At 41.1% G+C, this 13,874-nt stretch overlaps 1 protein-coding gene across 5 annotated transcripts in view; it reads left to right on the forward strand.

Annotated features, from left to right (window-relative positions):
- LOC109717887 (triose phosphate/phosphate translocator, non-green plastid, chloroplastic-like) overlaps window positions 334-13,874 on the forward strand; it is a 29,460-nt gene continuing 15,919 nt past the window's right edge. Inside the window, exons 1-8 of one of the 5 annotated variants that reach the window (XM_020243832.1) lie at window positions 334-1,072; window positions 1,719-1,841; window positions 1,923-2,075; window positions 2,554-2,639; window positions 2,739-2,823; window positions 3,046-3,130; window positions 3,268-3,336; window positions 6,288-6,424. In XM_020243832.1, the coding sequence (XP_020099421.1) occupies window positions 605-1,072; window positions 1,719-1,841; window positions 1,923-2,075; window positions 2,554-2,639; window positions 2,739-2,823; window positions 3,046-3,130; window positions 3,268-3,336; window positions 6,288-6,349 (1,131 nt within the window). In that variant the 5' untranslated portion in view covers window positions 334-604 and the 3' untranslated portion in view covers window positions 6,350-6,424. Of the gene's footprint in view, window positions 1,073-1,718; window positions 1,842-1,922; window positions 2,076-2,553; window positions 2,640-2,738; window positions 2,824-3,045; window positions 3,166-3,267; window positions 3,337-6,287; window positions 6,425-10,365; window positions 10,406-13,874 lie in introns of those variants that run through there. The other 4 variants (XM_020243835.1, XM_020243833.1, XM_020243831.1 and 1 more) reach the window with 4 other exon arrangements.

The raw sequence follows: 13,874 nt of genomic DNA on the forward strand, positions 1-13,874 counted from the left end.
CAATTTATGAGTACGAGGGCGATCGTACTCATAATAGTATAGTAGCCGGACTCTATATATATTCGTACTCATAATAGTATAGTAGCCGGACCCTATATATATATATATATATATAAAGAGAGAGAGAGAGAGAGAGAGAGAGAATTGAGCTAGAATACTTTCAAAAGCACCAAGGGATTGGTACTTTTGAGTTTTTAGCCATTCCCTTGGTGCTTTTGAGTTTTTAGCGATTGAATAAAAGGATATAGGGTTGAGATGATGGTGGTAAATGAAATAGTATTTGATTCAAAGGTTAGATCTAAGAACTAAAAACTCAAAAATACAAAGAGGTTGATGCTTTTGAAAGTATTTTAGCTCAATTATATATATATATTATTATAAATTATTTTCAAATTGAGATACCGAAGATTCGTCCCCTCACGCGTTCTCCTCGAGTCCGCATCAGCCGCAGGCGAAGATTCGCTTCTCCTGCCGCCGCCGTTGTTGTCGTCAATTGTTTTAAGTAGTCACTTGCTATTTCTGTATTACACAGGAAAGTGCGTTTTGGAAACAGCAACTTGCCCGATATTGGTAGTCTGCCGAACCTGCCCACAAATACGGGAAGATGCAGACCACCACGGCGGCGGCGCCTCCTTCTTCTTGTTCCTCGTCCGCCGGCGCCCTTCTCCCTTTCTCCACCACAAAAAGCCCTCCTCTTCTTCTCGGCCGGAGCTCCCTCCCGAAGTTTGGTCGTCAGTGGAGCGCGACCACCCGCCGATCCCTCTTCCTTTCCCAATATTCCCATTCCCATCCCCATTCTCTCCCCCGCTCCGCCGCCACCTTGTCGAGGTCGACGAAGCGAGATCCGTCGCCGTTTCCCTTCACCGCCTCCACCCACACCTCCTCCTCCTCCTCCTCCGCCGGCACCACGGCGGCGACAGCGGCCTCCTCCATCCCGGACAGCGGCGGCGGCGGCGGCGCGGAGGGCGACGAGCGAGCGGCGTCGGCGCCGGTGGTGGGGACGCTGCAGCTGGGGGCGCTGTTGGCCCTCTGGTACCTCTTCAACATCTATTTCAACATCTACAACAAGCAGGTATGTCATGATAAATATCCATCCGCACGTCATCTATCTAGGCTTTTGTCTTCTCTCTGGCTGGCTGTGGCTGGTTTCAACAGTGTCAAACCCACTCCGCTCGAATCGGTATCTTCACGGTCCCAGTCCTTTCTTTTCGTCCGAACAAGAAAATAAAATAATATAGAGACCCAACTCAACAGGCTAGTTGTATATATATATACACATACATATAGGTCCCCTTTCTCACGGGAAAAGATGATCGCAATTATTAACCCCGGATATAATTCTTCCACGCCAGAATTTACAATCTTTCTCTAGGCCGTTCTTCGCTTCGTAAGCAATTCCTACTTAGCTTAGCTTATCTTTCAACTGGCCCCATCCTCTCGCTACATTTTAATATACAAAAAATGGACAATTTTAGACAGTCGTGCATATTTTAGCCAATACTAAACTGTACTATCCCTCCCTTTTATACATGGAAATCCACTTTTATTTGGAGGAAAAGGAAAATGCCAATTCAAGATTTCAATAAACGCTGGAATTCGTTCAGAACAACTGGATGTAGAGAGAACCGTGGCATTTTGTTCATGTATGGTGGATGAATGCTGTGCCGAAACGGCTTGCTTTTTATTATTTTGTGAATATTATTGTTACTTCATTACAGGTTCTGAAAGTCTTTCCGTACCCCATAACCATCACAACATTTCAATTAGCTGTTGGTACTGTTCTTATACTTTTCATGTGGGGCGCTAAACTTTACAGGCGACCTGTGGTATCTTATTCAAAGGTATTATTCGGTTCACGGACGGTTTTAACTTTATCAAGTCCTAGTTCTATTTTTCTAATTCTTGATATTCACTTTTTGCAGTTAGTTGCAATTCTACCACTGGCCATTATACACACGTTTGGTAATCTTTTCACTAACATGAGCCTTGGAAAAGTTGCAGTTTCGTTTACGCATACAATAAAAGCTTTGGAGCCCTTTTTCACGATTGTGCTTTCAGCTTTGTTCCTTGGAGAGGTATATCGTTTCCCCCGACATTTTGTTGGCATCTTCTGTTGTTGTACTAAAACTAGGCTGTAATAGGAACCATATCTTTTGTTCGTCTGTAAAGGCCCTTAGTTTTATCGGTTATACTTTCTTCTTGTTGGTTAGAGTGCTGCACAATGTTCAGATGACTGTCGCTAGTTTTGTTTTGTAAAAGATTAATCTGAGAAGAAATGAACCAGCTCTAGTCCAACAATTTTCAAAGGAATTACGCTAACATTCACTGACCTAACATGCACTGCATCATAAGTTGAGCCCTTCTTTGTCGTTTGTCTTCCATTGCTGGTTACATTGTTGTAGAAACCAAACCAGTAATGTGCTCAACTTGTGCTGTTCGTATGTTGGCCTGATCTAGTAGGATATATCTACAAATCCAGAATCAGATTTTTCTCAATTCATATCACTTTTCATGGTTAAGGAAACATAATCTTCTGCTCCATCATGTGTTCAGCTGCCAACTGTTTGGGTATTAGCTTCTCTTGTGCCGATTGTTGGCGGTGTTGCTTTAGCATCCTTCACAGAAGCTTCGTTTAACTGGTTAGTTCTCATCTTTCAACTTACATCTGTTGGATTCAGTGAAAGGTAACAACAAGTGGCAATCATTCATACAAGTTAGTTGCTTATCTGTCCAAGCAGGATTGGATTTTGGAGTGCCATGGCTTCGAACCTGGCCAATCAATCACGAAATGTGTTGAGCAAAAAAGTGATGGGCAAGAAAGAGGTACTCACAAACTTGAGATACGAACTGTTTGATTTCTCCATGCAAATTTCTGTAGTTGACAACCTGCCCAAGTATACTGTGAATAGCTGGTTGTAATGATCAAAGCATTAACAGACCAGTAGCTACAACAGTTTTTTTGATCTGTCACCAACTTTTCTTCCCTGTTTGACTAGTTTAAGCTTTTCTAGAGATATTTCTCACTGAAAATCTGCTTTTGAACAGGAATCTCTGGACAACATTAATCTCTTTTCCATAATCACCATTATGTCACTTTTCTTGACCATCCCCGTAATGTTACTTGCAGAAGGTATCAAGTTTACACCATCATACATGCACTCTGCTGTGAGTATATCCTTTTAGAACGAATAATACCTAATTTATTTTTTATATGAGGGCTAGTTTGACTACTTTGCAAAATAAATCATTCGTTGTCTGGGTATCTAGGGTCTGAATCTTCGAGAGATATTTACCAGATCTCTTCTTGCTGGCCTCTGCTTTCATGCTTATCAACAGGTGAGGTTTTCTTCATTGTACAGGTTTTTCTTTTTCAATCTTTCCATGTCTTTGTTTTGTAAATTAGAATTTACCTGCTTAATGTACTAGCTTTAGACAGGAGCAAGCACTTCAAAAGTCGTTAGATCTTTTGTATTATGGTGTTACTAGTTACTACTTGTTAGACCAGTTGGATAAGTGTGGTGGTTCTCCTTTTGCGGGTGTTATTTATTGTTGGCTAGCAGAGTTTCTTGTCTTTTACTTGTTCAGTATTGCACATATCCTTTCGTTTGCTCTATTTTTAATTTCTAAACTTACTTGAGATGCACCTTTCACAGACAACTTTTTTGTAACTAGACTTTTATTGCACAAGAGGCTGTCTTGATCACTCTTTCGAGCTAGATTTAATTAATAGATATTTAATGAAAGGGATAAATGTCGAGTTGTGGAAACATTTATATTTTCATTTCTATCTTAGGATTCCATATTTAGTGTAGTATAGAAGACTTTGCTGTTTATTGATCTCCGTCATGGGAAGGACCAAAGATGATAGTTGGTCAACAAGTTAAAGGGACATCATTTTTTGAATATCCTATGAAGTGTGACTTGCAGATCTAGAAGCCTTTGTGGATCCACAAGCTAAATTTTCTATTGCAGCCCCTTGTCTAGGATGCTACTTTGTTCCATTCTAGATGATCCTTGATTTACAGGCATCTAGGGTCTACTAGTTGGCATGGCTTGATCGTGGTGCCTGTTTGCGAGTTTTGATCGCTTGACAGTTTCATGAGGATTCAACATCTTTTAGTTTCCTTTACATAGGTCTACTCAGGGGTATTTGAGCTATGAGCTATATAGTACTAAACTTGAAACTCAATATGAGCATAAAAAGCAATTATCTAATTCGACCCAAGTCTTACATGATTCCTTTTGGAGTGGTTTTCAAGTTTGAATTAGATTGAGTTGATGTTACTTAGGTTGGTTATAAGTAGGGTTGTCAACACAGCATGTTGTTTGTGAGCTCTTTTTTTTGGCTCGAATTCAGTTTTCTTGATAAACAAATGAGCCGATCATATGCTTTGGTTTTTTAGTTTAAAAATAAAAGAGTCGAAGACGAGCTGAGGCTAGCTCACTCATGTTGGCCTCGATATGTATCGAATAACTACAAAAACAGATAAATATAAGAATGGATATACATGATTTATTTGCTTAATTATTTGTCTATTCATTTATTTAGCTCTTGGTGGCCTTTTAATTTTATTCACTAGATCCTGATCTAATTGTTGGCTCATCTTCTATCATGTATATAATGTTGGCCAAAATTAAGCTTTGCTTTTATTTTCATTAACTTGTAATTAAAAAGATTATAAAGGTCCTATTTATATAAGCCCAAAGTCCTACTCCAATTGAGATGGAGCAGAATCCAGAATCCTACCCCGAATCATAGTGGTACTCATCGGGCTCTATATTTCCTTTTATGTAATGTTGGTTCATCTAGACAGAGCATATCGAGTACATCAAATTTGACTATTAGATAAAATCGTAATTCTTTACGGATAAAAAGATATTAATTGTCAAACTTTCTCTATTTTCTTCTATAAATAGAAGGTCAAACTTTGATTGTGATTTCGAAGGCCTAAACGACCTAAAAATGTCCTAAAACTCATACCGAACTCAATAAGTACTGCATACTAAGATAGTTGTTGGAGCCTACTAGTTTTTCTAGATTTGGATGCATAGAACTAAGAATCGTCTCGGTCGGAGTCCATATGTGGAAAATATGCCTTTTAGACGATGTTGACGTTTTGACCCAAACCAAAACTTAATCATTTAGAGATTCTCTTGGGTTAGTCTTTCTTTCTCTCTCTCCACAACAACAAGGGTGAAATGTGTTGAGGGGGTTGGATACGGTTGGCATTGGCATGGTGCTGTGATGTTTTGGATTGATGGTTACGGAGATTTGGAGTGGAAATCAAGCTTACTGAGCTAGACACGAGGTAGCTCGCATAGGTATCAAACCAGCCACAAGTTGGCCTTTCCCAGCTCGTCACAAGCTCGAGCCATTGGCTACCTAAAGGTTTCAATTCGATCTTGAGCTAGGATTAGCTCACTTGTGTCCAGCTCGTTTGCACACTTTTTGCAAGGATAGTGGAGATAGATCCAACAAGACATAGAGGCGGATATGGAGATTGCATGAAATAGATAGGAAAAATGGGATAAAGAAATTCTGAGAAGCATATGTGAGTGAGGTAATAGACTAATATTTGTTCAAGTCATGTTTCCTATCTACATAGGCTGTGTCAACTGCGAGCTGATTTGATATCATTAGTGTACAAGCCTTGTGTCATTGCCATGGCTCGAAATCTTTTTTTTCCCTATTATTTTTCCAAATATTTCACCACAAAAGTATGATATTGTTTTGGAAACTCTTTTATTCTACTAGTCATACATAGGATGATCTGAATTTAATAGTGGAGGATTGATTTCAGGAAAATTTAATATCACTAATTTGTAACCCTCTTTTTCCATAAATCCAAATAATATTATGAAAATTTGATGAAAATTGTAAGGAAGTGAATTCTTAAAAACCGAGAGTTAAACTTCGTCCAGGATCGACTAATTGTCGTGTCACGCCCCGGGACCGCCAATTTGGTCGGTTCGGGCACGCGAAGAGACGCCGAACGGACAGTACCTCCCCTGTCCGCCCAAGGCTCGAACATCAAGTATATTACAAACAGATCATTAAAAAGAATTGCGAGATATACAAGGTTTGCACGAAGGCAAACAACAACCACGAGTGAAAGCATCGAAACTATCTAAGCATCCAATATACAAGTCATTTGATTTCATTTGAATCAAACACAAGTAGTCTATTACATTTACATCACGTTTTCCTTTAACCAAAATACATGATTTACACCATTCTTACATTACCCAAAATATAATTTACATCTCTTGCTTTACATCATTTACAGTTCAACACCTACAGTTGAGTACACCAAAATGTTGGGTATGCCTATATCTCGAGGGCCGCTAGCTACGGCGCAACACCCTTGCCTTGATCCTCCGCCGCCCCGCTCGCGCACGGATCTGCAGGGTTAGTGGTAATGAGAACTAGAACGAAGTTCCCAGTGGGTTCGGCCGCCGACCACGCCGATTCGCCCACTAGGTCTACTTCAGGCATATGTATTTCAATAAAGAAGAATAACAAACCAACTAATGCACTTCTAATACAATGCCTGCAAGAAAGCAATCCACAGATATATATTCACATTCAAATACATGATGATTATGCATGCATGTCCATTTCTTATTTCCTTTGGTATTTACCCAATCGACACATCCCGTCTAACCGGGGAGGCACAAGGCTCAACCGCCCGAGGGATCTTCGCCGGGCACTCTCACCCGTGGTGTCTATACTCTGGAGTACACCGCTTGTGGAGGAGCGACCTCCCACAAGCCGGAACCAATACATGTGAGTATGATCCCATTCTCAATTTGAGGAGGTATAGCCAAACCTGTCTCATGCCTCAATATCTCAATGCTAATGATAGGTTTTACCATATCATATATACCACCAATATGAGCCACAACGGTCCTGATGCCATAATACACATAATGTCACTCGGGTTAAACCTTGTTTAACTATTCTCATTTCAATGCCAATTGAGTCACTATAGTCAATGTCACCATTATTTACTATGGTCATAGTCTTTTCTCACATTCACATGCATATAGGGTTATTCGTTTCCTTTATTCACATGGTTCTATATCACTCACAATAATCTTAAGCAGATAATTGATGCCACCAACAGATACCGTTCATTACCCTACATGCAAGAATGCTACCAACATGCTCAAAAGAAGTGACATAGATATAGAAAGAGACTCGGTATTTTCGGATAACACCCCCCACCTTTGTGTGATACTAGGATGCCGTGGTCCTGTTTTCACGATTTTTAGACACTTTCGCCGCAAGCTGCGGCAATCTGTACCAATTCGGCTTCTTTTTCCAATATCTTCTTGCACGCTCGTCGTTTCGTCGAACTGAGCGCACCGATGCGTTCGTTGACCTACCAATTAGGTTAAAATGAGATCAATCCCAAGCTTCGACCTCATTTTTACAAAATCCCAAATTTGGGTCCCTATACAATATCATCTTCTCCAATCAAGCCCCTAGCTTGATTACTCATGGAGGAAAACCACCATAAAAGCTCCTAGAGGCTTCAACTAGAAGCAAAAACCCAAAACCTAACTTAAAATCACAAGAACTCACCTTTGGAGTCCAAAGCTTTCCTTCAAAGTCTTGCTCTAGCTTGCTCAACACCTTGGAGAGCTTCTTCTCCAAGCCTGCTCCTCCAAAAGTCCTCTTGGTCCAAGCCCTAGAGAGGGAGGGAGAGGGAGAGGAGAGGTTTTTAGAGAGAGAGAGAGGGAAGGTTTTAGGGTTAGAGTGTGAGGGAAATGAGAGCTAACCCTAACTCTCACCTCTATACATCCATCTAATGCGACATTTGCACTTAAACCCCTCTCATTTCTATTTTTGCAAACAACCTTTACTGGGCAAATCCCGGGCTCGGGGACCGGTCTCTCGAGCAAGGGACCGGTTCCCGAGAGCTACCCCGCAGCCTTCGCAGAAGGGGACCGGTCTGCCCCCGATGCAACCGGTCTCTCGGGACCGGTCTCTCACCCAGGGACCGGTTCCCGAGAGCTCAATTTCCAGGACTAAGCCGATTTTTCCCTCTGCTCGACTGATACGCTTTCGGGGACCGGTCTCTCCCCTCAGGGACCGGTCCCCGAGAGCCCAAAATCTGGGACTTAGCCAGATTTTTGCAATTTCACTCTCTCGGGCCCCTTTAACATTAATATAGGTTCCAATGCACTTTTAGGCTACAGTAACTCATTCCACTCCGCGTTCCGCATATTTCGACGGAACTCGGCACGACCCACGGGGAATTGCTATGTTATATGTCGAGTGAATACCCCTCGGAAAAGCTAAAGATGTCCAAAACACAAAAAGTGCTTTGGAATCGAGTCCGCGAGAGCAGCTAATGCAAAAATCTGGACTTAGCAGATTTTGCTCTCGGGGACCGGTCCCTGGAAGGGAGGACTGGTTCCCGTAGCTGATGGTTGCGGGGGAGGTCGATGCAACCGGTCCCCGGCTGAGGGAACCGGTCCCCGAGTGCGACACTAGCGAGAGAAGAGCAAAATTTGGCTAAGTCCCGAAAACATAGCTCTCGGGAACCGGTCTCTCAGGAAGGACCGGTTTCCCAAGGACCGGTCTCTCGGGCGGGGACCGGTTCCCATACGCGAAAGGTCCCCAGGCCGCTGGGAGGGCTCTCGGGGACCGGTCTCCCCGACGAGGGACCGGTCCCTCTGGGTGAAAACTGCCCAGTGAGGGCTGTGTACAGGATGAAAAGTTGAGGGGCTAAAATGGATTTTGTTACATTATATGGGCATATGGGCCCTCTCTTTCCCTCAGACTCTCATTTCTCTCCCTCTCTCACACTCTCTTGCTCCCTCCCCCTCTCTAGGAAGAAAAGTGAAGAAGAACAAGAAAAGAGAAGGAGGAGAAGAAGAAGAAGAAGAAGGAGGAGATCAAGCTCAAGGAGGCTTGGAGCATCTTTCTCTTCCTCTCCTCAACCTTGGAGTAGCTCAAGAGGTAAGTTCTTGAACCCTAGCTTATGGAACTTAGGGTTTTGGGTTTTGAGCTTTGGAAATAAGGTCAAATGGACCTCTAGCACCCTTGTTGGTGGCTTAGAGCTAGAGGCTAGGGTTCATGGTGCAAATGGCAAGATGGAACCTTAGGGATCCAAAATGGAATTTTTGATAAAGTATGAGATTGATCTCATTTGAGGCCTTGTAAACCTAATTGTTAGGTAACGAAACGCGGAGGCGAAGTCGGAATTTCGATTCGTCGAGCGGGAGAAAAGCTATCGGCAAAATAGGGCCAATTGAGTATCGTTTTGGACCAAGGAGGCCGAGACCTCGTCGTAACGTTCGGCGAGAGGCATTTCTAGAACCTCTACAACAAGAAAAGGTGGGGGGTGTCATCCCGAAGCAACCGAGCTCTTTTCTATGTCTTAGAATAGCATAATCTCATCTCTTGCATGTTGCATTGTAGGATTGCATTGTAATGCCTTTTCCTTATGCTTCTAAATGTTAACCTAGTGTACATGGAATACTTGGTGAAAATGGATAGGTAAGGATTGGGTCGAAACGTGGATCCTATAGTGCTAAAGAAAAGAGATGGACACGATGGGTGTTTGGTGACATAGAAAATGACATCTAAGTTTTTAAAGAACATATTGAGTGGCATTAAAGTAGTGTAATTGACACTAGAGATTTGAGAATCTAGGGATAGGTGGATCCCTTAGAAAATGCGTTGTGGACAAAGAACTTAGTAAAGCTAAGTGCAATTGCATGATGGTCGGAATAAATGACTTTCGAGTAATGTTGGCCCTAGTTCGTAGGGTATCCTCACATGGAGAGGACATAGACGAGTTTTGATTGTGATGTTGGCCCTAAATGGTAGGGTATCCTCACGAGAAGAGGATAGATCAAGCTCACGGTCTGTTATTTGGGGTGGTATAGCTATCCGTATCCTCACATGGAGAGGATTGTCGTCGAGAACTCCGGAGTGTCAGGCGATAGGGACCACATGGAGGTCCACAGACAGTCCCGGGTTTGGGGGCACATGGAGCTCCCCTACCCAATTTGGATGGAAAGGTGAGTTGAGGGCGAACCCAAGGGTCTCGCCATAGATTGGGTAAATAAAAAATAAGTATTGTCATTGAACATTATTATTCGAACATGGATCGAACTCGTTAACCTGGTAGTAAACCCTTACTATATGATGCATGCATTCATTACACGTGATTATGGGCATAGTAGCATAGATTTCCTATTATGTCATTTATAGCTTTGAGATATCCATCTATATATCTATCTTGTTGTTACTTGTGTCCACTTGGACCTAGTGGGGAGACCGGCAGAGTCGGCGGCCGAGCCCACTGGGAACTATGGAAGATAGTTCTCACCCCACTCTATTTCCAGTGGTAGGTACAGGGTTGCCGAGAGAGGACTGCGGCAAGGGCATCGCGCCCGATCAGTGAAACCGTGGTAGTATAGTAGCTTTCCTTTTGCATTAGCACACCTATGTATTGAGAGAGATTCATGTAGGTGAGGTTTGGAGAGCTATGTATGTTGATGAGCAAAATGTATTCATTTTGAGAAAAGATGTAAATGTAAAAGAAAGCAAACTATTGTAATAGTTAGTAAAGTACTCTCTTTATTTCACTTGTTTATCTAGTGGATTACTTGCTCTTGTTGTTGTTGGCACTGTTTGTGCCCTGTTGATTGCGTACTTATAGAATTTAAATTCCTGGGTAAATTCTTGTACTCAATCTGTTGTTAGGCCTTGGGCGGGCAGGGGAGGTGCTGCCCGTTCGGCGTCCGTTCGCCGCGCCCGAACCGCGCCAAATTGGTAGGGGTTTCGGGGCGGGGGCGTGACAAATATAGTGACAAACAATGGTTGGATGTTTTAGTGTCATTCATTGTAAGCATCATGCGTGCATTTGAAAATTTTACTGTAATTAGGAACTAATTGTGGAAAACTTATTTTTCCTTAAAGTTACAACTTTTACTTGATGAAACCTATATTGATTTTAGAAATTTCCTTGAGTTAGCAGGTCGTGCCATCATAATTTATAAAAGATTAGATACAAACATATTTAAGAACAACGATACTAGATCAATACTGGTAGATAAAACATCTTGTGCCAAAGTGTGTTAGCAAGGGGATGCTGTGCGTGCTAAACAAGGTGGTGTATCTGTTGTATGTCTGGATGTGCCGTTTATGTTGTGCTCAAGGTTTAAAGTGCTGTGGCACGGGGGCGTGCCGTTGTCTGCCTGACACGGTACGGCACCGGCATGCTTCTGTGCTGACACGTGGTACGCTTGCGTGTCGATGGATATGCATGAGCTCCTACTGACACGCTTTGACACGAACTTATTTTAATTTTTTTTGTTTCAATAAACTCTTATAATATTTTTTGAAAGATTTAATCAAATCATTATGAATATTTGTTATGTATAGCTTACTATACTCATCAATTAACATACTTGTAAGTTTTTTTGTATCTAAAGTACAATTATACCTGATGCATAATAGAAATTTTTACAGGTTATAATTTTTAAAATGCAAAGACATTTTTTTCTTTTTTCTTTTGACCATATTAGTCTTTCTTTTATAAAATACAAAACAATAATTTTTAAAATTATTTTAAAAATTATTTGAAAAAATTATTTTTAAATTAATTTTTTCAAAAAATTAGTAGATCTATCAAAAAAATTAAGCGATAAATTATATGACAAATAAATTAAATAAATTTAAGTATCAATTGATTTAATTTAACTTTTAATTTTATCAGTATTTTCAATCTTCTAACGCAAAAATAAAATTTTATGTTTGATGTATCTCAAAATTTGTTTATAGAGTTCGATTTTGTTCCCGTAATTCGACAAAAGTTTCACGGTGCGACAAATTTTGATAAAATAATTTGTGAAGAAAAAATGGATGTCTGTGGTGAAAGCGCAGGGCTCGGGCCGATAGCCCCCCTCGGTATGGATTGGATATGTAAATTAAAAATTTATCCTATATTGATAAACAAAAAAAATTAAATTATATATATATTTTTGACTTGCCTAACAAATAGATCTTCAATTTGTATTGTCTTTGGGGGAAGTGTGGGGTACCCAGAATGCTTCGGGTATCCCAAAAAACAAAACAAAAAGAAAAAACAAAGCAAAAAAGAGGTGAATAGTGCCAGCATGGCACTATACAGCGGCACGCGTCGCCGTGCCGCTCTGTCTCATCCGGCACGGCCCTGCGTGCCGCGGCACGGAGGGGGGGTCCGAGACGCCCCCTGTATCATGCCCCCTTCTTGGGGGCACGGTACACGGGGCGACACTTCAATCCTTGGTTGTGCTATACTATGCTAATCATTGGTTTCTAGTGGTTGACATGTTATGTACTACGAGACTGAAAACCTTGTTTGATATCTAGAGAAATCTTTCCCTCGTCCAGTCGTCTAATTATTTTTAGGTTTTGTAGCGCAAGTTTGTTGGAGGATTGGAGAAGCCTTATATACAAGTATTCTAGAATTTGGATTGGCTTTATGTTAAGGGTAGGATTATTTGACATGACATGAAAACACAGCTTGAACCTAGCACGAGATAAGGGGGTTTCAGTTTACCTTAGATGAGTTCGTGTCATAATCACATCAGCAAGATTATAACATGTACAAATTGTCTTGTGTCATGGTTTGACATGCTAACCCGAAAATGAACATAATTTATTGGTTGGATCATGGTTCATGTCTAAGACACAAACTTCGATAGTATGGTTTGATGTGATTTTACACAACTAATTATGTGCAATCATATGAGTCTTTCTCGTTACCATTGATTGAAGAGTAATGGTTTATGGATCTCCATTTTTGTTTAAATTTATACCGTTTTGGTAATTGTATTGTGTCGTGTTACCATATTATTCAGAATGGTCAAATTCATGTTGCATCACGTCCTACTTTCAATTTAACACGACCCATTAATTAAATAGGTTAGATGTGTTGTTACATGTTCTTTAGCAAATGTATTTTTTTTGCTTTTCGTTTATTTGGATACGATCGGTAATTTTGTTGTCTTTTGGTTCTTCGGACATGATTAATAATCTTAATGTGTTCATGTTGACCATATTCCTTTAAAAACCCTGAATTTGATGTGGCTATAGCAGCATGAATTGCCATCCCTAGTTTATGTTGTCTTAACAGTCTTGCACCTTGACCGTATTTTTTCGAAATTAAAATGTAGGGTGATTTCCTATGCATATCTAGCACTGTAATCTGCAAGTGACCACCTGATAACAACCACTAACAATCCGAACAATGAATAGGCTTAGAATCTTTGTGCAAATTGATTTTCAGCTAGTCTTGACTATGGGATGGAACAAGGAATTTAATCACATTGGGCTTTGAATTTAGTTGGCGTAGCTGCTAGTATTTATTTGATGTAGGTGATTTAAAGCTTTTTTATGGCCCATGGGCTTCCTGGGCAACCCAACATCCAATGGGCTACGCCTAGGAACTCGTGCTTATATTACTACATGTGAGTTTAGTCTACATTGGAAACTCAAGGCATGCTTATATACTCCATCCTCAAGCTAGTTGCTTGGGTGATAATGAGAGTGGTGCTATCCACTAAACACAAGCAGGGGGTGGGATGTAACCTTGCAGACACCCTTGTGAGGACCTACTATTTGTGTGGAGTTGTGAGACCATGACTATGAGAAGAGGGCGGTTCCCTAAAGCACACATGAAGCGATATCAGCGTATGGCGATAAAAGCGCTCACCCATGTACCATGTTCATGCAATTTATGGAAATCCGATTCACCGCCTTGGTTCATGGCGTAGTCCACCATTGTGCCTCCGAATGTACATAGAGCATTAAATGAAGGTTCAAACCCGTAATGTACCTTCATCAAATACGTGATATAAGGGATCAA

Source organism: Ananas comosus, linkage group 12, assembly GCF_001540865.1.
Source record: "Ananas comosus cultivar F153 linkage group 12, ASM154086v1, whole genome shotgun sequence".
In the NCBI taxonomy this organism is placed as follows: Eukaryota; Viridiplantae; Streptophyta; class Magnoliopsida; order Poales; family Bromeliaceae; genus Ananas; species Ananas comosus.